The following is a 21,985-nucleotide window of genomic DNA, read 5'->3' as shown; positions in this document are numbered from 1 at the left end:
GTAGTCGTCACTTACGGTTGTAAACAATATTCCCTGTTTGTTACCAGTCAGAGCCAAGTGTTAAGACTGTGTTTTCAGCTAGTTGCAGAAAGGCCACACTCTCGCCTCTCGCTGAACTCTGTGTGTATTAGCCCAGTAACACACTGGCCAGGAGCAGTAGAGCTGAATACGTTATGAACCACCCACGCCACAGTCCCCCAGGGAGAGGAAGTGCAGAGTGCAGGAAAGAAAATGCTCAGACCCCAGGCTCCACAGCTGTGCTGAGTTTTTATCCCCCCTTTTCCTCTACTCCTGCTTTTGTAATATCCACTTTTGAATAGAGCCCAGTCTGTGGTGAAATCATTTCTGTGAGGATGTCAGACTGGTTTACATGGTCTTAGGCCTGGACAATAATTCAGTATTAGTATATATCGCAATATAAAATGTTTCAATAACTATTATTGAATAGTTAGGCTCTTTTCAATATAATGATAATATTATTTAAAAAATGGAATCATTGGGCGCAAGGCAGGAATACACACCGGAGGGGGCGCCAGTCCTTCACAGAGCAACACACACACTCACACATTCACTCACACCTACGGACACTTTTGAGTCACCAATCCACCTACCAACGTGTGTTTTTGGACTGTGGGAGGAAACCCACGCAGACACAGGGAGAACACACCACACTCCTCACAGACAGTCACCCAGAGGAAACCCACACGGACACAGGGAGAACACACCACACTCCTCACAGACAGTCACCCAGAGGAAACCCACACGGACACAGGGAGAACACACCACACTCCTCACAGACAGTCACCCAGAGGAAACCCACACAGACACAGGGAGAACACACCACACTCCTCACAGACAGTCACCCAGAGGAAACCCACACAGACACAGGGAGAACACACCACACTCCTCACAGACAGTCACCCAGAGGAAACCCACACAGACACAGGGAGAACACACCACACTCCTCTCAGACAGTCACCCGGAGCGGGAATTGAACCCACAACCTCCAGGTCCCTGGAGCTGTGTGACTGCGACACCTACCTGCTGCGCCACCGTGCCGCCTGATTTTTAAACACATTTTCAATATTTCAGTACACATTATCTATAGCATCTGTCACTGACTGACGGTCATTACAGGGTCCTGCCCTCAGTTCAATATTTTTTAGACAAACTTTAAAATGAATATTGACAGAGCCAAGAGGTTTACGTTTGACTGTAATATCACGTTTCTTGTTTTTTTCTGAGCAGTTTCTCTGTGGCTTTTATGTTGTTCACATCGATATTGGGATTATGTCATATCAACCGTAATTAAGAAACATATATCATGATATAAATATTGATCATATCGTCCAGCCCTGAATGGTCTACAGTGTGTCCTCACTGTTCCCAAAAAACATGCTCCCAAAGTGGTAACTGTTGGCTTCAGGTCCATTCATCATGAAGTGTTCAAGTAGAATATAGCTCAGCAGGGCTATGTCCTTTAAGAGATAAGCATTTAAAAAAAGGTATTTTGACATGACAACAGTGATATATCACCAAATAATTATGTTATATTTCCATTAATAGGAAATTAGAATATGAACATATAAGGATTTTATTGCACTTTGTTTATGTAAAAGAAACAAACATGCTTCATTATGTTTCTTCTTCCTTAAAGTTTGTCTATTTTCTCTCTCTGTTTTGTAGATATTGATGAGTGTCAGACTGAGCACTGCCACCGAGATGCTGTCTGTTACAACACACAGGGCTCCTTTACCTGCCAGTGCCAGCCAGGTTACCATGGTGATGGCTTTACCTGTACCCCTGAATCAGGTAGGTACTCAGTCACCATGGTGTTTATGGTGTATATGAGAGAGGAAGAGAGTGGTAGCTATTCACAGATGACACAGACATAAAGTTGTATACTTTCTCTCTATAGAAATGCAGTTTCACGCAAGATTTATTTACAATGTTCAGTGCCAAGTGTCGGCTACAAGGGTGTAATGAATTTTCTGGAATAGCACCAAATACCACAGGGCTGGGTTGAAGAGGTGGTAGTACCTGCCCTCATTAGTGTTCTTGTGGATTATCAATCAAACCCTCACAGAAATGTTTAAACATCGAATGTAAAGCCTTCCCAGAGGCGTGGCAGCTTTTACCGCACCACAGTGGGGGACACACTACTTAGTAACCCCTTGAAATGTTGGATATGACACATAATGTAGTATTTAGAGTAAAAATTTAGGGGATAATGCTAGAAAGTGAATAATGGAGCAAGATAAAAGAAGAGGTGGAGAGATTTTGAACAAAAAACAAGAAATGTAGTTGTAAACACATCATAAACAACTATAAGATGACTTCAAACCTGATTATGGAAAACAGCTGTGAATGAGGGAGAGACCCTACAGAGTGTGTGTGTGTGTGTATGTGGGGGTGGGTGTCAGAGACTAGACGAAAGGCAGACCGAGTTCTTCTGGTTTCGTGTATAAGTCTGTATGTGTCAGCATCGCGTGTGAATAAATGTTTCTGGTCTCCGTTCTGGATTTAAATTTGTGGTCATTCTTCTCCTCTTTCATGTAAACCTCTGGGATTCTCATGAGTGCTGTACATTCCACTAGTTAGGGCACTACCATTGGAATTCAATTATCAAATTAATTTTATTGTTCACAAAATACAAAGCACAAACCAGTGGGCATCCATCGGTCACCGTGCTGCGTGTCCTAAACAGCATCTTTTCTCCTGTTGAACTCAGATCCTTCAACCATGAACCATGAACTATACAATGTCCATTTTCATTCTCCTTCACTCTTGTTTTCACTGTTGTAGGTAAAAGAGGTGGCTGTAATGTTTTGGCTGATTGGTGTACAATGGAAAATTGTCTATTGATTTTATTAAATGGATCAGAAGAAATTTCCCACGAATAATTGTTGTTGATATTTGAGGTTGTGATGTGCAAGACCTTACCACAAGTGTTGGAGTGGAACTTGAAGAAAGGAGGAGAAGGATCACTTGGGTCTTTGTCGAGTTGATATTTGGCGTTTGTTCAGGAATGACTAGATTGTGCAGCTGAGTATCCTCAGTCCTGGAGGAAAACGGTGTTATGTCATTTCCAGTTGTTTATCCTCATCAGGACCCCCTGCTCCAGTCCACTCCAAAACTGTTTATGGAACTAAAGCTTATAAAAGTGGTCATCGTACCCTAATTCTAAATAAGATACAGATATCACCTGTGATTTCACAGTACTTTATATCTCCTCTTCCATTAGAGTCCATTTAATGTTAATCCTGTTTTGTTGTCTCCTGTAAAGTTGGAAAAACTTGTTTGCCCTGATAGTTTTAGTTCTATACCAGTTTCTCTTTAATATTTAATACATATTTTATTTCAGTTTGAATCCCTCCAGTGTAGGTTTTGAGTGTGCACCTGTTTCTGAGCTGTTTTTGCTGTTTGCAGAGCGTGAAAAGACGCCCTGTGAGGCGCACAGAGACTCAGCGATTGCGGAATCATCTGGAGGATACTTCCATCCGCGTCCTGCTGTGGGTCAGTACATTCCCACCTGTGACAGCTATGGAGAGTATGAGCCCACTCAGTGTCACGGCAGCACCGGTCAGTGCTGGTGTGTGAACCGCAATGGCCAGGAGATCGCAGAAACCAGGACTGGACCTGGAAGCAGACCCACGTGTAAGCACAAACCGGAACATTCTATTCATTCCACCTGAGTTTTGCCTGTACTATTGCAAGCACTTGTAAAGTTTGACCATGGCAAGAAAAAAATCCAAGGCATCAGGGGTCAATACAAAAGGACATTGCATGTGATGTGTCCTTTTTAAATATTTCGCAGTTTGCCTCAGCAGTTTTTCCAGCATTAATACGTTTGTCATCCTCCAGGTTTGGACCACAATATCCGTCCTCCTGTGGTTGGCCCCACCACCGATCCTGTTGTTAGTCCAGTTTCTCCAGGAACCAACCTCCTATTCGCACAGAGCGGCAAAATTGATCACATCCCGCTGAATGGAAACAACATGAAAAAAGAAGAGGCCAAGACCATGATACATTTACCAGTGAGTTATCCACAAAGTTCAGGAATCGGGTCTTTGTCCTGTCAGTTGTTTACTATGTTTAAGTGGCAGCTGCAGCAGTCATTCTTGTCCTTGACTGGGCTCTTGTCGTCTCTCCTGGCATCTCAGCGGTGTTGAGAGACGGTTAGGCCAGCTGTAATCAGCTCTTATCTGTGTCCCGACTTTTTCAAATCAGGACCATGGTGCTCTCAAAACAAGAGCAGCAGAGAAACACACACCCCACAGACATTTGGAACAGCACACACACACACACAACCATGTTAAACCAAGGAACAAACCGTTGTTGTGCTCATGTCATGTCACTGCTCATCAATGATGGCAGTAGTGCCATCATAGTAGTTAAATTCTTGCCTCAGATCAGTGGTGTGTTCTCCCTGTGTCTGCATGGGATTCTTCCAGGTTTCACAGTCCAAAAACACATGATGGCAGGTGGAATTACGGTGTGAAATTGTCCACGGGTGTAAGTGACAGGGTGAGTGAGTGCCATGTCCAGGTCCAGGCCTTGTGCTTGGTGACTCCAAACCCAAGACAGTCCTGATCCAGATGAAAGGGGTGTATGAACAGATGATGTATTAATTTTTTTGCATGTAGAAATTTGTTTGACCCTGGGCTTCAAAACATTTTGCATGTGACTCCATGTTATGAATGGAAAGTTCAGAATCAGCACTTCGTACGAAAGTTCTCCAGTTGTTGCAGGAACTTGAAATAATTAATTAAAAGTAGTAACAAAAAGAGGTGCTGTAAAATGAATAAACCGCAAGGTTAAGTTTTCTTGGCGCTGGGAAAGAGAGAATAACAAGTAGAAGTCCAGTGTGTTGTGTTTCTGTACTGTAGTCTTACTCACCCACCGACAAAGCGTTTGCTTCCTTCTTACTCCTTTTGCTGCTATTTTTTTGTGTTTTGATTAAAGCACCACTGATTTCGGAACACCCCCTCTGGAATGTCTTGGATTCCTCCCAGGTCGTCCCACTGTTCTCCAGCCAGACAATCTGTCCGGCCTTTAATGTGGTCACATCACAATAGCCATTCAGTCACACTGCTGCATTATGCCTTTTCAAGCAGCTTGTTCTGATTTTTAAAACATCTGTGTTGGGTTAGCTAAGGTGGTAAAGGCATCTTGATGGACTCTAACGTCTAGACTGTTGTTTTGTTGGTGAGGCAGCTGTTTTGTCTTTGAATCAGTTGAGTAAACATGACTAGCCCACTGTTTACTCTAAAATAGACTAAAATAGAGTTTGTATGTTTCTGTGAACCAGACTGATGTGATCAAATCTGTGTCCTGCAGGATAAGGTGGTGATTGCTGTGGCCTACGACTGTGTGGATAAGATGTTGTACTGGTCAGACATCACTGGGCCGTCCATCAGTAGGGCCAGCGTACCAGGAGGACAGCCCACAGCCATCATCACAAAAGGTGACCTCTGAAAACACATCAGCTGCACAAACTTAACCACTCTATGCAGCCAGCATTACACAGTTTGCCTAATAATTAATAATGATTTAAAGGCTAAGCACCACTTAATGGACCTCCATGAATATTCCACATTATTGTAGTTACTGACAGATATAAGTATGAATTAAAATGAAAATAGCTGCTTAATTTGCTTTAAAACTGACAATTTTATTAAATTGACGGAAAAACCCGAGCTCGCTACGGAAATTCTTGAACGCAACCGTGACGTCACTGGTGGACAACAGCTGAACAACGCCGCGGTAAAACACCGTTATGACTGACTGTTATGACAGTATCTAGCTAGCTAAATAACCAACATTATTCATGACAATAGCCTAGCAATAAGCTAAACTCAAATGTAGAGGTACCGTTATTCTTGTAAATGTGATCGAAGTCGAACTCGAATTCATCCGACACTATAAACCTCCGTAATGCAGCTACGTAGCCGAGTATAATCTGAGACACCGAGTTTAGCGAGTCAAGCTAACTTTAACTAACACCAACTAAAACAGGCGAAGTGAGTGTCCTTACCCTGTTTACCTCCATGTTACAGAGGCTCTTGAACACCTTTCGTTGGTGTCCTTACATGCCCATATTGTTGGAAAAGCGCCAGTGAAATGAGCTACAGATAACGGAGTGAGCGGATGGTCCTTTCCAAAGTGCCCGTTTAAAGTGGACAAATTTAGTCCATTTTCTGGATATTTTGGGATCTTTGGGCCATTTGTTCACAGATGTCCCACTGTACATTGAATGATTGCAGCCAAAAACAACACACCTTTTCGTCATTTTGCATTAAATTAAGTGCAGCTTCTAGAGTTGTTGTCCACCATCTACGTCACAGGCAAGACGCCTATTAGAGTTTCCCAACACCGTTGGGGGGGGGAGGGACCAACGGTCTTTTAAACCTTATTCCTTGAATTAGTAAGAAATAACATGTTTTCTGACTATCAATAAACACAAGTTAGGAACTCAAATTCCACTGTATTTATTTGTTTGATACTTTCATATCGCTGGTGCTTAGCCTTTAATAGTTTTTTCCTTACTGTGTGCGGCTTTTAGGGTACAAGCCTAAAGTACTTCTGTTGTGAAATTACCCAGATAGCAATGAATGTTTGGCCCAAATATTGCACACCTGTGGTTTGTTTATGGTGCCATTTGGCCTTGAACGATGGCATTGTGTCAGTGAGTCAGCTTTCCTCAACTCAGTGTGTGGTATAAAAGTCAGACAGAACACGTGCCGTAACCCAGGTGAAACCTGCTTATGATTGTTGGCCCATATCCGACCCAACACTGTCCGCTGAGCTGTAATTAGACAAATACGGGCCAAATGTGTCTGCTATCTGGGTAGTTTTCTTAATACCGAGATTCATACTAAACAGAAAGCAAGCATTACTGACTGCCACCCTCTAAATGTGTTATTTTCATACATAATCAATTAAACAAACAAAATGTGACTGTTTTTTTTTCTTTACAAAATGTGCTCATGTGGTGGTGTTTTTTTTTAATTCGGACAGATTTGGGAAGTCCAGAAGGAATTGCAATCGACCACTTGTCCCGAAACCTATACTGGACCGACTCCCTTTTGGATCGCATCGAGGTGTCCAGATTAGACGGACGCCATCGTCGTGTGCTCTTTGACAGTGACCTCATAAATCCACGAGCCATCGTCATTGACGCTCCCAACGGGTAAGAGCTGTGGTCAGATTACTTTCCCTGTGCTGTGTCTTCTCATTTTTCTGAAGCTTTATTTTCAGTTGCAGCTGTGAAAAACATCAACTACATCAGGATGCTCTGGAGCAGCTGCACAAGAGTTTAACGTAATAGGGTTAGGCACAGGCTTTTAAAGCTCTCCCGCACTAGGCTACATTCTCTGATGAGATGGCACTTCATTCAGTACCTTTGGGATGAGCTGGAGTTGTGTTTTTGGTCTAGAACTAAACATCTCACATCAGCACCTGATCTCACAACTGCTTATATCTAAATCTAGTTTAGCCTTCCCTGAATTGTAATAACACTTAATGCATCGTAGAAATTGACTTGTTAAAACGCTTAATTTCACAAGTTTTGGATCAGCAGGCGTCCACAAACCCTTTGGCCTTGAAGTGTATGTCTTTTTCAACTATTCTTCTTCTCTTTTCCCGTGGAGCAGACGTCTGTACTGGGCAGACTGGAACAGAGATGCCCCCAAGATTGAGGTATCCAACATGGACGGCACAGACAGGACCGTACTGGTCAAAGACGACCTGGAATTGCCCAACGGTTTGACCTATGACCAACATAGCAGACAGCTGTGCTGGGCAGATGCAGGTTAGAAATTCTACTAGATTTCTTCATTCTTAATTCTTCTCTTGTAAGCCACCCTTTGTGCAACTCACATGAGATGAAGAATCAGATTGCTTTGTAGTTTCTGAACGAACCAGTTTATAACTCTCAGATAGAAACGACAACAATCCACACGTATTGTTCTTTGGTTTCAGGAACTCATAAGGTGGAGTGTATGGACCCATACACACGTCACAGGAGAAAGGTGGTGGATGGGCTTAACTATCCCTTCTCCATCGTCTCCTATGGGAGAAACCTCTACTACACAGACTGGAGAAGGTATGGCGGAGGACTTGTAGTCACGTTTTGTTGATGTTCTGTTTGACTGTAGGTGAACAAATCGTCTGCAAGCACTGTTTATTTGTCGAATTTAACAGAACCTTCACACTGCAGTCTAGGTTTATTGTTAATTTGATTAAGGTTTTTCCTTAGGGTGGTGCAACTGGGGGATTATTTTTGGGGGAAATATTTTTTTAAGAAGACAAAGCTAACGTTAAGTATTTAATGTTTACTAGACAACAAATCATCATCATAAACCACAATGAGATGTTAACGCAAGGCATTCCCTCTGGTCAACATTGACCTCTGTGGAATTCAGCTTGTCCACCCCTGGAATGTGCTGCAGCCCTGGCTTTTAACCCAAAGCTATGCTTGTCTCGTCCTCAAGTGTTTAGTTAGCGTAGAGTTTGTTTATTCTGATATTTGGGAACTGGGTAAGGGAGCGGATATATCGTATAGTAATGGGTGGTCTTTATTCTGAATGTTAATGTTACACTGACACAGTTGGAACACACTTGCTTTGTATGGGCATGGTTGTGGGGAGCTGTGTCACTTACTCTGTGTGTTTGTGTGTGTGCTTTGACTATTGCCAGGGAAGCTGTGGTTGCACTGGACCGTGCTGGAGAGAGAGAAGTGGATGAGTTCCTGCCTCAGAAGAGATCCCGTATTTACGGCATCACCACCTCCTTCCCACAATGCCCTGAAGGTACACCTTCGCATTTATGTAGGACAGCAACTAAAAAGGCCTTTGATGTTCATTGTTTGTGCTTTTATAGATAAACCCACTGCACTTTTTTCAACAGCGCAAGTGAACTACTGCTCGAGGGATAACGGAGGATGTTCTCACTTGTGTCTCCCGCGGCCTGGGGGCCTCACCTGCCGCTGTCCCTCCGTCAACGATGGCAGCTGCAGAGAGAGAGACCAGAACTATTGAGAACCGCAGACTGCCAGCTAGCTGCAGGGAATAAGGGACATCTGGGTCTTTAATACGACTTCACTTGATTCACATGGGGAAAATGCACGGTAAATGTATGGTAAGTAAGAAAAGGGACCACTAAATCAACCACTAAAGCCCACCCCCATGGCCACAGTTGGGGACACTGCAGAAATGAGGGAAATGCGCAAAGTGAGAGGAATAAGTAACGAAAGATAAGAAATGAAAGGAGGGACCGGAGAAAGTATGGACTGCAGCGTGGAGGTCAGAAAGGAGGATGATCAACACTGTGGTCATCAAAGTGTGGAACAAGTGTCTCTGTTCATTACCAAACTTCTTGCGGGTCACAGTTATCAAATTTATAGTTTGAGATTTATATCACTATATTAACTAATTATATTTTAGCTGATTCATTGATTTTTCTAAAGCCCCCACCACCCCCAACCCAGGGGGGTTTTGTGTTATATTATGTTTGTGGAAATGTCCCGAATAATTGATTAAAGACTGTTTTTTTGGACAAGGTTTGAGGTTAGTTTCAAAATAAAGGACACATCCTAAAATCCAACTTAATTGCAGAGTTATCCTTAAGAGGGGTCTAGAAACCGGCTCAGAAAGTACTTTTTCCTGAATTGTTGATTAAGTAATGGTAGTATTTTAATACCAAGCCCCGTCCACGTGACTGTGTCTGTCTGTGAGGAGTGTGGTGTGTTCTCCCTGTGTCTGTGTGGGTTTACTCCAGGTGACTGTCTGTGAGGAGTGTGGTGTGTTCTCCCTGTGTCTGCGTGGGTTTCCTCCGGGTGACTGTCTGTGAGGAGTGTGGTGTGTTCTCCGTGTGTCTGTGTGGGTTTCCTCCAGATGCTCCAGTTTCTTCCCACAGTCCCTAAACACACGTTGGTAGGTGGATTGGCAAAATGTGTAAGTGTGTGTCACCCTTCGAAGGACAGGTGCCCCCTTCAGGGTGTGTTCCTCGGTCTTCACTGGACCCACTGCGACCCTGAACTGGATTAGTGGTTCTACTGCTCTCTCTCTTATATTAAGAAACAGAACTTGACACAACAAAATTCATTTCTTAAAAAATTGATTAAATCCAGGTTCTAGACTGAATGCCATTATTAATTACTCTTCTTTTTTTAATGAGGAAAATCTCCACTCTTCTTTAGTCCAGGACTAAGCTTAATCCTTGTCCACAAAATCAGTCCATTTCATTTTACTTTATTTATCCTTTTACTGTAAAATACTTGAGAATCTTTGGCAAACATTTGGGAACAGGTCATTTGTTTTGTCAATTTAGCCATTTTTTATCACGTCTTTTAAAAAAAAAACACTTTAAAATGCAGATGATAAAAATGTGATAAAGAGTGGATTGTGGAAAATTGCCATTCTTATAAAAAACCTGCCAATAATAGTTGCATTTTGAAGTGGCAAATTAACAACACACATCTGTAACCAAACCCAACAGGGTCATTAGTCATTTATACAAGTGGACACAATTTTTTTTGGTTTGTTTGTTTAAAAGATTGTGTTTTTATTGTGTTTTTTGGCCCCAGTAGGTTGCTAATATAATCAATAATGTCAGCCCTTTTTAATTTTTTTGCTCTGAAAATGTGTAAATGGCCTACAGTTAACAGAACTGTGTATAGGGTCAGAGGTCAAATGTGGAGCAGTTACGTGGTGAAGGTTCTTACATTAATTCAAGTAAAAATTATATTAACAATTATTTTACCACCTATTTCTAAAACGTCTTTTGGGTTTCAGTGTTTGTAAATAAAGGGCTGAAATATAGTCGCTATTTTAAAAACAAATTTCAGGTAAAAACAGTTGTTAAAAGTTTACAAGCTTTAACGCATGGGGTTTGTTTGTGGGGGAGGGGTTTGGCTGTGATTCTGTCCATCTGGACCGAGACCCTCTGGACACTGCACTGGCCCAAACCTCTCTGACCTCATCCCCCATGCGGAGCTCCAGGCTCGGCGTTTACACTTTCTCTAAAGTTCCAGCGCAGGAGCCGGAGTGTGGATGCAGCTGGGAGGCGGCAGTGAATGCATAAAAGAACATTTCGCTCTGTACAGCTGTTTAATAAAAACACTCGTTTTGTAAGACCCTGGGGTACGTTCTCTTTATGACTTTTAAATTGTGTTTTTTGCTGCATTGGCTGGCACTGGGTTAACACTCGACCAGTGGATCCACTGCTTTCCTTTCGACATGAGTTATGTCGTGCGAATGGGCCGGAAAAGGAGGATTGGGAGGAAGGTGTACTTGAGGCCTGGCAGCTGCTGAAGCATAAAACAGTTCTCTTTCTCCCCCTCTTTTTTTCTCCTCTTCTCTCCCAGGCGCACATGGGTTGAGTAACATATTTTCCACAGCTGCAGGTCTTCTCCTCCTTCTGCATTCAAGAAATATAACTCATGAACATGACAAATGAGTGCCAGAGCTTAGAAAACTGCAGCCTATACATTTGGGTTAATTCCGCCCGTCACGACTTTACATAATGTACAATTTCCCACTGGAGAGAAAAGCAGGGGAATGATTTTACCCACAAAAAATAGTATTTTAAACATAAAGCAAAGTAAACTTAGTGTTCAGTGTAAACCTGAACATGTTTTTGTGCATTCCTTTATTTACTGTAGTTTTGTGTTTAAAGGCTAAGCACCACTTAATGGACCTCCATGAATATTTCACGTTATTGTAGTTACTGACAGATATAAGTATGAATTAAAATGAAAATAGCTGCTTAATTTGCTTTAAAACTGACAATTTTATTAAATTGACGGAAAAACCCGAGCTCGCTACGGAAATTCTTGAACGCGACCGTGACGTCACTGGTGGACAACAGCCGAACAACGCCGCGGTAAAACACCGTTATGACTGACTGTTATGACAGTAGCTAGCTAAATAACCAACATTATTCATGACAGTAGCCTAGCAATAAGCTAAACTCAAATGTAGAGGTACCGTTATTCTTGTAAATGTGATCGAAGTCGAACTCGAATTCATCCGACACTATAAACCTCCGTAATGCAGCTACGTAGCCGAGTATAATCTGAGCCACCGAGTTTAGCGAGTCAAGCTAACGTTAACTAACACCAACTAAAACAGGCGAAGTGAGTGTCCTTACCCTGTTTACCTCCATGTTACAGAGGCTCTTGAACACCTTTCGTTGGTGTCCTTACATGCCCATATTGTTGGAAAAGCGCCAGTGAAATGAGCTACAGATAACGGAGTGAGCGGATGGTCCTTTCCAAAGTGCCCGTTTAAAGTGGACAGATTTAGTCCATTTTCTGGATATTTATGGGATCTTTGGGTCATTTGTTCACAGATGTCCCACTGTACATTGAATGATTGCAGCCAAAAACAACACACCTTTTCCTCATTTTGCATTAAATTAAGTGCAGCTTCTAGAGTGTTGTCCACCATCTACGTCACAGGCAAGACGCCTATTAGAGTTTCCCAACACCTTTGGGGGGGGGGGGGGGGGGGAACCAATGGTCTTTTAAACCTTATTCCTTCAATTAGTAAGAAATAACATGTTTTCTGACGATCAATAAACACAAGTTAGGAACTCAAACTCCACTGTATTTATTTGTTTGACACTTTCATATCGCTGGTGCTTAGCCTTTAAGGAAAGAAAGCCTGTTGTGTTTTAAGAATGGCTCCATGTTGAATCCATCTGTCAAGGATTGTTCGTAAGTAATGAACTTGGTGAGTGTGTGATGCCCTGTGCCAGGTCCAGTGTGGATTACTGTTACATGTACAGCAATTCAAAATTGGGACTGGACCCTCCACAACACACATCAGGATGAAGCAGTTGAAGAAGATGGATAAATGAATGTATGGTGTGCAATTAATAATGAGCCCATACACCACCATAGACAGTCTATGTTTTTTACCCATAGTGCCATCTAGTGTTGATACATGGCAAGTGATACAGACGCACAATCAATCACTAAGATCTGTGCAGTGTTTGTCCAGTTAAATACACTTAGGTAATCACACACATACTTAAATAATCTACTTATTCCTTCAGGTGTTTTAGAACATCCTGCCACACTGTACATAGTACTGCACTGTTTAAACACAGATACGATTATATAGTTATCTACCACTGTATCTCTAACAAGCGCGGTTTGTAAGAGGCATTGAAGCCAGAGGAGGCCTCTGCATGTGTGCAGGATCGTTTCAGTCTCTGTGGTTATCCAGAGTGTGAGGGATGAAAGCAGGTGCTGTGTGCGCGCAATGGTCATTTGCGAATGACCCAGAGTAAATTAAAGCTCAGGACCAGCGCACCAGTATTCGGTCTCCGTCTTCTACAGAGTAAAACTGCAGCGACTTCAGGTCGTTATCAATCTCAATTTCTTTGCCCTCCATCTGCGGAATGAGAAATAGAAAGAAATCAGAAGAAAAATACCCACAAATAAGGGTCAACAGCTGCTGGATATTAAAAAGCGGTAAATATATAATGACTTATATAAAAGACAGCAACTTAAGTATATAGGTTTTTAAGAGTATTTATTATATTAATGAATAAATGAAATAAAAATTGTATATATATTGTATATATGTAAATAATATAAAAAATAATATATAAATGTGGGGTTTAAACCCTATCCTGCTGACATACAGCACTGAGGATGCAGAATAAATAGACTAGTGTTGTACAGAGGGTGGGTGTCTGCGTGGGTTTCCTACGGGTTACTGTCTGTGAGGAGTGTGGTGTGTTCTCTCTGTGTTTGCGTGGGTTTCCTCCAGGTGACTGTCTGTGAGGAGTGTGGTGTGTTCTCTCTGTGTTTGCGTGGGTTTCCTCCAGGTGACTGTCTGTGAGGAGTGTGGTGTGTTCTCTCTGTGTTTGCGTGGGTTTCCTCCGGGTGACTGTCTGTGAGGAGTTGGTGTGTTCTCCCTGTGTCTGCGTGGGTTTCCTCCGGGTGAATGTCTGTGAGGAGTTGGTGTGTTCTCCCTGTGTCTGTGTGGGTTTCCTCCGGGTGACTGTCTATGAGGAGTGTGGTGTGTTCTCCCTGTGTCTGCGTGGGTTTCCTCCGGGTGAATGTCTGTGAGGAGTTGGTGTGTTCTCCCTGTGTCTGTGTGGGTTTCCTCCGGGTGACTGTCTATGAGGAGTGTGGTGTGTTCTCCCTGTGTGTCTGCGTGGGTTTCCTCCCACAGTCCAAAGGCACATGTTGGTAGGTGAATTGGCCACTCAAAAGTGTCCGTAGGTGTGTGTGTGAGTGAGTGTATGTGTTGCCCTGTGAAAGACTAGCGTCCCCTCCACCGTGACCCTGAACTGGATAAGCGGTTACAGATGAATGAATGTACAGAGGGTGTACCTTGGTGCTGGTGTAGCTGAGACGGAGCTCGGAGCCTGGTAGCTTCAGTAATCTATACAGCAGTCCCTTTACTTTCTGAACAATCATCGAATCTAAAACAAATGAATTCCAAATATTACCACACATTACCACACAACTTCAAAAATCCTATAGAAACTATGTGTTGGTCTTTACTTGGAAGCTTCTTCTGTATGGGTTTCCTGTCGGCCTCCTCAGGGCACTCAAACGTGACGGCTGACGAGAAAAGAAAAAAAAGCAGAGAGAATAGGCTTCAGAGAGATATTTCAGATACAAATGGAGATAAATACGCCGCGATAAATCATCTTAAAAGTTACTGATATGAAGTAGCTACTCACTCAACAACTGATCTTTCAGAGCAAAAGGTTTCTCCTCTTTCAGCTCGTCCTCCTCTGGTGCACCGTACTCTAAGAGTAAAGCAATTGAACAATCATATATTCATCAATGGTAACCCCAACACACCTGCCACAAAGTCAAGCAGACATAACCAGCAGGTCAGGAGAAAAGGCAGGCGGCTGCTGTCTGAGGCTGCGAGGAACATGGGATGGGTCACTCACTCTGAATGAGTGCGAGGTAGCGAGGGTGCTCTTTTATGAACTCAGCACTGGGGTGGTTCTTTTCAGGGTCACTGTGACCTCCAGCCTGCAGCCACGCTCGCCCAAACTTCTTACAGTAATCCAGTTCAGCACCTCGCCTCTCCTCCGGCAGGACCTGAAAGAGACCACACTCACAGCTGAAGCTCTGTCGTTACCACATAACTCAGAGGATATTAACCCCTTACACTGCCTGTATGTGAACGTACACTTCAGGTTCTCATTCTTATTCCTAGTTACATTTAAAAAGAAATACTGGGCTAAGTCTTAAGATGAAAATGAGCATTGTTGTTGTGTACTGGGGCTTATGTTTGTTGTCAATTTTATTTTTCATATTTCATGCTTTGTCCACAGGACCCTCCAAATGAATAGGAAATTAAAATTAATAAATCATGCTGGATATAAGCCACGTTACTGTAAAACCTTATGTTGCTTCTCATTTAAGGGCTGATGGTGTTTGTGGTGTTTTCTTTTCAAAAGCTTGGAATGAATTTCCATGTCACAGCTGTTTTATAAATGTTTCATATATAAAATGTCAAATAACGGTCTGAAGAGCTAAACTAAATGAGAAGGTTTGGGTAGCAGTGTACATCAAAACACACTTGTATGTTCCAAATGCTGGATCATGTGTTCAGTGAGAACTATGGGTGGACTGATTTGGCCTCAACCAGATTGTGCTCTTCACTTTATCTGTACTTTACTTCCATTTTTTCATTCATTCATTCATTATCTGTAACCCTTATCCAGTTCAGGGTCGCGGTGGGTCCAGAGCCTACCTGGAATCATTGGGCGCAAGGTGGGAATACACGCTGGAGGGGGCGCCAGTCCTTCACAGGGCAACACACACACACACACCTACGGACACTTTTGAGTCGCCAATCCACCTACCAATGTGTGTTTTTGGACTGTGGGAGGAAACCGGAGCACCCGGAGGAAACCCACGCAGACACAGGGAGAACACACCGCACTCCTCACAGACAGTCACCCGGAGGAAACCCACGCAGACACGGAGAACACACCACACTCCTCACAGACAGTCACCTGGAGGAAACCCATGCAGACACAGGGAGAACACACCACACTCCTCAAAGACAGTCACCCGGAGGAAACCCACGCAGACACGGAGAACACACCACACTCCTCACAGACAGTCACCCGGAGGAAACCCATGCGGACACAGGGAGAACACACCACACTCCTCACAGACAGTCACCCGGAGGAAACCCACGCAGACACAGGGAGAACACACCACACTCCTCACAGACAGTCACCCGGAGGAAACTCACGCAGACACAGGGAGAACACACCACACTCCTCACAGACAGTCACCCGGAGGAAACCCACGCAGACACAGAGAGAACACACCACACTCCTCACAGACAGTCACCCGGAGGAAACCCACGCAGACACAGGGAGAACACACCGCACTCCTCACAGACAGTCACCCGGAGGAAACCCACGCAGACACGGAGAACACACCACACTCCTCACAGACAGTCACCTGGAGGAAACCCATGCAGACACAGGGAGAACACACCACACTCCTCAAAGACAGTCACCCGGAGGAAACCCACGCAGACACGGAGAACACACCACACTCCTCACAGACAGTCACCCGGAGGAAACCCATGCGGACACAGGGAGAACACACCACACTCCTCACAGACAGTCACCCGGAGGAAACCCACGCAGACACAGGGAGAACACACCACACTCCTCACAGACAGTCACCCGGAGGAAACCCATGCAGACACAGGAAGAACACACCACACTCCTCACAGACAGTCACCCGAAGTGGGAATCAAACCCACAACCTCCAGGTCCCTGGAGCCGTGTGACTGTGACACTAGCTGCTGTGCCACCGTGCCGCCTCATCCATTTTTGTCCTCTGTAAAAATACTACATATCTGCCACAGCACGTATTGATAGTTTGTTAAAGTCACAGGCACACAAGTTTCTTTTCAGGCATTGTACGGCCATTACGCAATTTTGGAGATTTATGTGTGTCTTATCCTTAAGAACAACTGCCCTACTCCTGAACACAACTGTACGCTAACCTTTAAACATGTCTTAAACCTTAAAATGTACTCCCCACAATGTGAATCCTTTAACAGATTTTGGTACACATAATAGGAGATATCCTCAGCACACGCACATATATAAATGCATATATATACACTTACCTGGCTCCTGTTGAGTATCTCCAGATTGTTTGTTCGTGCGATAAGGAGCTGGCGTGTTGTCTCACGATTCTTCTCCAAATCCATCAGAGGATTCCTCTTACAGGAAAACTGCACCAAGGCCCTCAGCTTCACCAGCTCATTAATCACAGCCCACTGAGAGAGAGAGAAAAAATATATCACCCAAGGACAAATCAGCAGAGAGATTTCTCAGAGCAGACAAGAAAAGACAAATATTAGTGAGAGAGAAAGAAAGTAATAAACATGGATTACACAAGTGAAGACCCTCTGAACTAATGTAACATATCATTTCATTCCCTCTTCTGGTTCGTACCTCAGTGATTTTGTTGTCGTCCAGCAGAAGGACCTTCAGTGCAGGGAACATTTCTGTCTTGCCGCCTTCACAAATGCAACAACAGGTTCAGAACTCAAGATTAACTTCAATTTAATAAACAGATCTTTCACATTTACTTCTGTTCAAACGAAACAACATGAAAAGCAGCGATTAAATATCAGGGTTTAATCACATTAATTTACAGGGAACATATGATGAAGTGCCAGTTCAGTCTTGTCAGTAAAATCCAAACAACCACCTTTCAATGGCTTTCCTGTGGCAAGTACAAGTGAAAACTATAATCACTGATGTAGGTCTGCAGTAAGTGATTTCACACTTGACTATTCTCTTTCTGGCTTCAGGAAACTCTATTACCTGGTGAAGCATCAGAGATGTGGATGGTGGATAGTCCTGTACTGGACAGATTCAGCACCTCCAACCTAAGAGTTCAAACAGAGAGAAACATATAGCAACCTGGAATTGTCATTTTACAGCTTAATAAATCAACATACAGATTTTACCTGGATAGATCTGATATCTGTAGAACACTCTCCTGAACCAAACAGTTGTTGGATAAATCCAGCACCTTCAAACCCTGCAGGACATCATCTACTGGCCTGAAAACACAGAAAAGGCCCCATTGATTAAGGATACTGCTTTATTCCATATATAAGAAAACGTGTTTGAAGTTAATTTACATGTTCATTGTTTACAGCAGGGTCTTACCTCTGTAATTCAGTGATATTGTTACCGTTAAGAAAAAGCTCCTCTAATTGTGGCCACATGGGGGCGCAATGGAGCACCTGCAGAAAACAAGAGAGACGCTTAATGCCACTGTTTCACAAACCACTCAGAATGACTTCTAATTAAAGCTGTTTTGAGAGAGAGAGTGTGTGTGTGTGTGTGTGTGTGTGTGTGTTGCCTCATACCTGAGACCAAGTGAGAGCACAGTTGTTAAGGGTTAAGACTCTTAGTTGGGAGAAGGCAGGGCTGAGGTTGGAAGGACTTGAGGCAATGCTCAGGTAATTGTGACTGAAAAGTTTAGTTAGAACAAATATTGATGTTACTCCATCTGCCACCGAAATGTGTGTCTTGCACTAAACACCTCACATACGAACAAATAAAAACAACACACCTTTAGTCTCTAAATGGGGCTGTATAAATATACCAACAATTTAGGACCAGAAGCTTTAGTTAGCCTTGTTGGAAACACCACTGTATCACCATGGCAACAAAGATTGGAATAAAAAAAAATCAATAGTCCATAAATAAAAACCCAGATTACTGAAGAATAAATAGAGAACAGGTTTTTGGAAATGAATGTATGGACTGATAGATTGATGGATGAACTGATGGATGAAGAGATGTTTACCTGAGGCAGAGTTCCTGCAGATTTTCTAACTGTTCTGTGATGGCTGACACAACCTCCCAGGAGCTGAGGAGATTTCCAGAGAGATCCAGAGAAACTGCATCTGAGACAAACTGGTAAAGGAGCTGTCCACATTTAGCTTCAGAACTTGAATCATGGAACTGAACACAAAACCCAAAAAGCCCATTCTTGACGAAAAGAGGGAAAAAGCTGCCTGATGTTTCTCTCCTGCTGTGTTTCTGGTAGCACTTTTTCAAAATGAGAACCTTGAGATTTTTTGAGAGGCTTTAATAAAAAATGTATGACACACTATATCATAATAACACTAATGAAAAATAAAGATGAAATTTAAGATAATATTTAAAATATACATAAATAAAAATAAAAGTAAACTTTTAGAATAGTGTCAATTTTAAGTTTATTCATCCATTCATTATCTGCAACTGCTTGTCCAGTTCAAGGTCACAGTGGGTTCAGAGACCATCCAGAACCACAGGATGCAAGGCGGGATCACACCCCGGAGGGGGCGCCAGTCCCCCACAGGGAGACACATTCACTCACACACTCACACCTACGGACACTAGTGAGTCGCTAATCCACCTAACAACGTGTGTTTGTGGACCGTGGGAGGAAACTGGAGCACCCGGAGGAAACCCACGCGGACACAGGGAGAACACACCACACTCCTCACAGACAGATCCCTGGAGCTGTGTGACTGCAACACTAACTGCTGCGCCACTGTGCCTCCTCTTCAGTTTAAAATTTTATGTCAAAATGCTGAGCAACAAAGTAATTATTCCCAGATATTACATAAATAATTACATGTTGTTATTGGATTCCTTTTTCCCCCTGTGCCAGGGAGGGAATGGTTTTCCATAAAAAATGTGTATGTTTTAGTTCCTCTAAAAGATACTGGGTGTGTTTATCTTGATTTCATTTTCAGGTCCTGGACCAGAGACTTCACAGTTTATGAGAGCGATCTCGGTTAGATTCTCCATCCTAAGAAAAAAAAACAGCATCAGAGTCAGTGTCTCACCTTTGAGACAATCCAATAAAGCTTCATCTAACACTTATGAGCTCCCTCTTTTTCAGTTCTTGACCAAACCAGTGTATGCTCCATAGAGAGGGCCCCCACACGGGGGCAGCCATTTTATTTAAAGGTTTCATATATGAGAGCGCTGAACTCACCTCTGTTGTTCCATGATGGACTCGAAGCCGACCATCTTCACTGTCTTGGAGGAGATTTGGACCTCCTCTCCAATGGCCTGGTCCAGGTCCAGCTCATAGCGCTGTTTTACAGCACTGAGGTAGTCCACACCAAAGCTGACTTTCTTGGGTCTCACAAATGAGCCCCCTGTTGGATGTCTGAGGCAGAACACCACACACAAAAACATTCATGACCACACTTTCCATAGTGAATTAAAAAATAATAATAATTAAAATCAAGGTTGAATTAGAAATCAATGTTAACAGACTGTGCATGCTTTAGATTTTATATCTCCTTTGTGACTGTTACCTGCAGGTAAAGTAGCAAACTCCTTCATGGTTTCCATCATGTTTGCCTCTTTCAGGGTTGTCCCACTCTACACCGAGCCATAGACCTTTCAGAGAAATGTACAAATGGAGCAGAAAGAAAATGGCTGTTGGAGCTGGGCACTGAAGTAATAATTGTATGGTACTGGCACAGTGTCTTCATTATAAACATGGATCAAAATAGCCACTCAATATTCACTCTTTTATTCAACATTTGTAGCTGCTTCATCCTGATCATGACCACAGCAAACAAGTCAGACTTTTGAGACACTAAGTCATACTCAACCAAAGCATCTGTTTTGGACATTCCACTGACCAGTTGTAGGTGGAACTGGTCCAACATATCTCACAGTGGCTCGTTCTCCATCACAGGACACGCGTCGACCCACTGCATCCTCGGGCAGCTGCTCAGCCATTCCACACTGATCTGACTCTCTGATCCTCATGTCACTCCCCACACACCCTAAATACACACTGACATGGAGATCAGACAGTAGTGGATGCAGAGAAACTTCACTTAAAGAATTAACGTCTCTAGCTTAGGCCTTGTTCAGACAAGACACTCAGTGGCAAACTGGGACCAAAATTGTACAAAAACGTGACTTCTTTTGATGTGGCCCTTATGTGAGTAGCAGGAGCGGTCTCCTGGCAACCAAATTGGGGATGGTGTAATAGTGTAGGAGGACAAAATAATAAAAGTGCTGAGGGACATATATTTATCTGTAAATCGTACACTTTGGGCTTAAGTTATCTGTCTAACTGACAAACCCTGCATTGTAAAACAACATCCAGAATTTATGAGTTTGCTACATAAACTCAGTTGAGGACTGTATCTACATGAGTAAGGTCCCTTAGGTCTTTTCCTGTTGGACACATTTAACTTCAGGTTTAATTTATCTGGCTAACTGAAATCCTGCTCTGCTGTTATAACCCACTGGTTGCCATTCTTTACTAAAGCTGAAACACTGATATTTCATAGTAACTGACATCTTAAGCCTGTATTCAGTCTGTAATACACAAATTGTCGCGTCAGTATAAACCTGGACAATTTCTCCAATACTGGACAATACTCACATTTAGCAGCTTCTTTGGTCTGAATTTGTACAAAAACCGTCTTAAAGTTGAAAATTTGCTTCCATCACTGGGGTGTAACCGAACGATACGATGCACAACAGACGCGTCCCAAATCTCTCCACACTCCCTTTGTAATGCACTTCCTAGTGAGTGACACGGCGACGTCGGCGCATATAAATTGTATTTTATAGCTTGTATACATTAGTTTAGATTATGATATAAGCTCCATGACTCTAGTTTAAACATGTTGTTCATTAGTTGTGAAAGTGGGCGTATGTTTTACGCGGGGGGCCCTATGTAGGGTGTATGGAGCGATTTGAGATACAGCCAAATTCTTAGTCTGGTCCGGAAGAAATACTGTCCGGCCTCAGAAAGTCTCGTTATTTTATTTATTTATTTATTTAAGTCTCTTTTAAACGATTTTACGTTTATTATATAGACTTAATTCGTAAATATACAACACTTCAACTTTTTAAAATATTTTTTAACGCCATACAAATGTAGCCTTTAACTAAACGGGGGCAGGAACCA

The 21,985-nt window shown here is 42.9% G+C and overlaps 3 protein-coding genes across 4 annotated transcripts in view; 1 reads left to right on the top strand and 2 right to left on the bottom strand.

The window, feature by feature from the left end:
- Positions 1-11,612, top strand: part of nid1a (nidogen 1a) — a 29,554-nt gene extending 17,942 nt beyond the window's left edge. Inside the window, exons 12-20 of the mRNA XM_066647074.1 lie at positions 1,687-1,812; positions 3,430-3,657; positions 3,865-4,037; positions 5,341-5,467; positions 7,021-7,192; positions 7,656-7,813; positions 7,984-8,107; positions 8,701-8,813; positions 8,911-11,612. Of these exons, the coding sequence (XP_066503171.1) occupies positions 1,687-1,812; positions 3,430-3,657; positions 3,865-4,037; positions 5,341-5,467; positions 7,021-7,192; positions 7,656-7,813; positions 7,984-8,107; positions 8,701-8,813; positions 8,911-9,041 (1,352 nt within the window). The 3' untranslated portion in view covers positions 9,042-11,612. The remainder of the gene's footprint in view (positions 1-1,686; positions 1,813-3,429; positions 3,658-3,864; positions 4,038-5,340; positions 5,468-7,020; positions 7,193-7,655; positions 7,814-7,983; positions 8,108-8,700; positions 8,814-8,910) is intronic.
- The window catches only part of eif4a3 (eukaryotic translation initiation factor 4A3), a 244,192-nt gene that overhangs the window by 17,241 nt on the left and 204,966 nt on the right, over positions 1-21,985 (bottom strand). The gene's annotated exons all lie outside the window — the stretch shown is intronic.
- tbce (tubulin folding cofactor E) lies at positions 12,610-21,696 on the bottom strand. Of its 2 annotated transcripts, none has more exons than XM_066647772.1 (17): positions 21,455-21,696; positions 20,697-20,854; positions 20,364-20,448; positions 20,036-20,212; positions 19,761-19,846; positions 18,851-18,950; positions 18,408-18,510; positions 18,205-18,281; positions 18,000-18,095; positions 17,854-17,918; positions 17,479-17,543; positions 17,148-17,300; positions 14,929-15,082; positions 14,710-14,778; positions 14,528-14,587; positions 14,354-14,445; positions 12,610-13,403 (listed from the first exon to the last, which is right to left on the bottom strand). In XM_066647772.1, exons 2-17 carry the CDS (start codon positions 20,824-20,826, stop codon positions 13,308-13,310), a joined length of 1,608 nt encoding a protein of 535 aa, XP_066503869.1. In that variant the 5' UTR covers positions 20,827-20,854; positions 21,455-21,696; the 3' UTR covers positions 12,610-13,307. The 2 variants fall into 2 exon arrangements, with proteins under 2 accessions (XP_066503869.1, XP_066503868.1); XM_066647771.1 differs by having other exon boundaries at positions 20,697-20,843; positions 21,455-21,695.

This window comes from Hoplias malabaricus, chromosome 16, assembly GCF_029633855.1.
Source record: "Hoplias malabaricus isolate fHopMal1 chromosome 16, fHopMal1.hap1, whole genome shotgun sequence".
NCBI classification, from domain to species: domain Eukaryota; kingdom Metazoa; phylum Chordata; class Actinopteri; order Characiformes; family Erythrinidae; genus Hoplias; species Hoplias malabaricus.
This window is presented reverse-complemented; position numbering and strand designations above follow the sequence as displayed.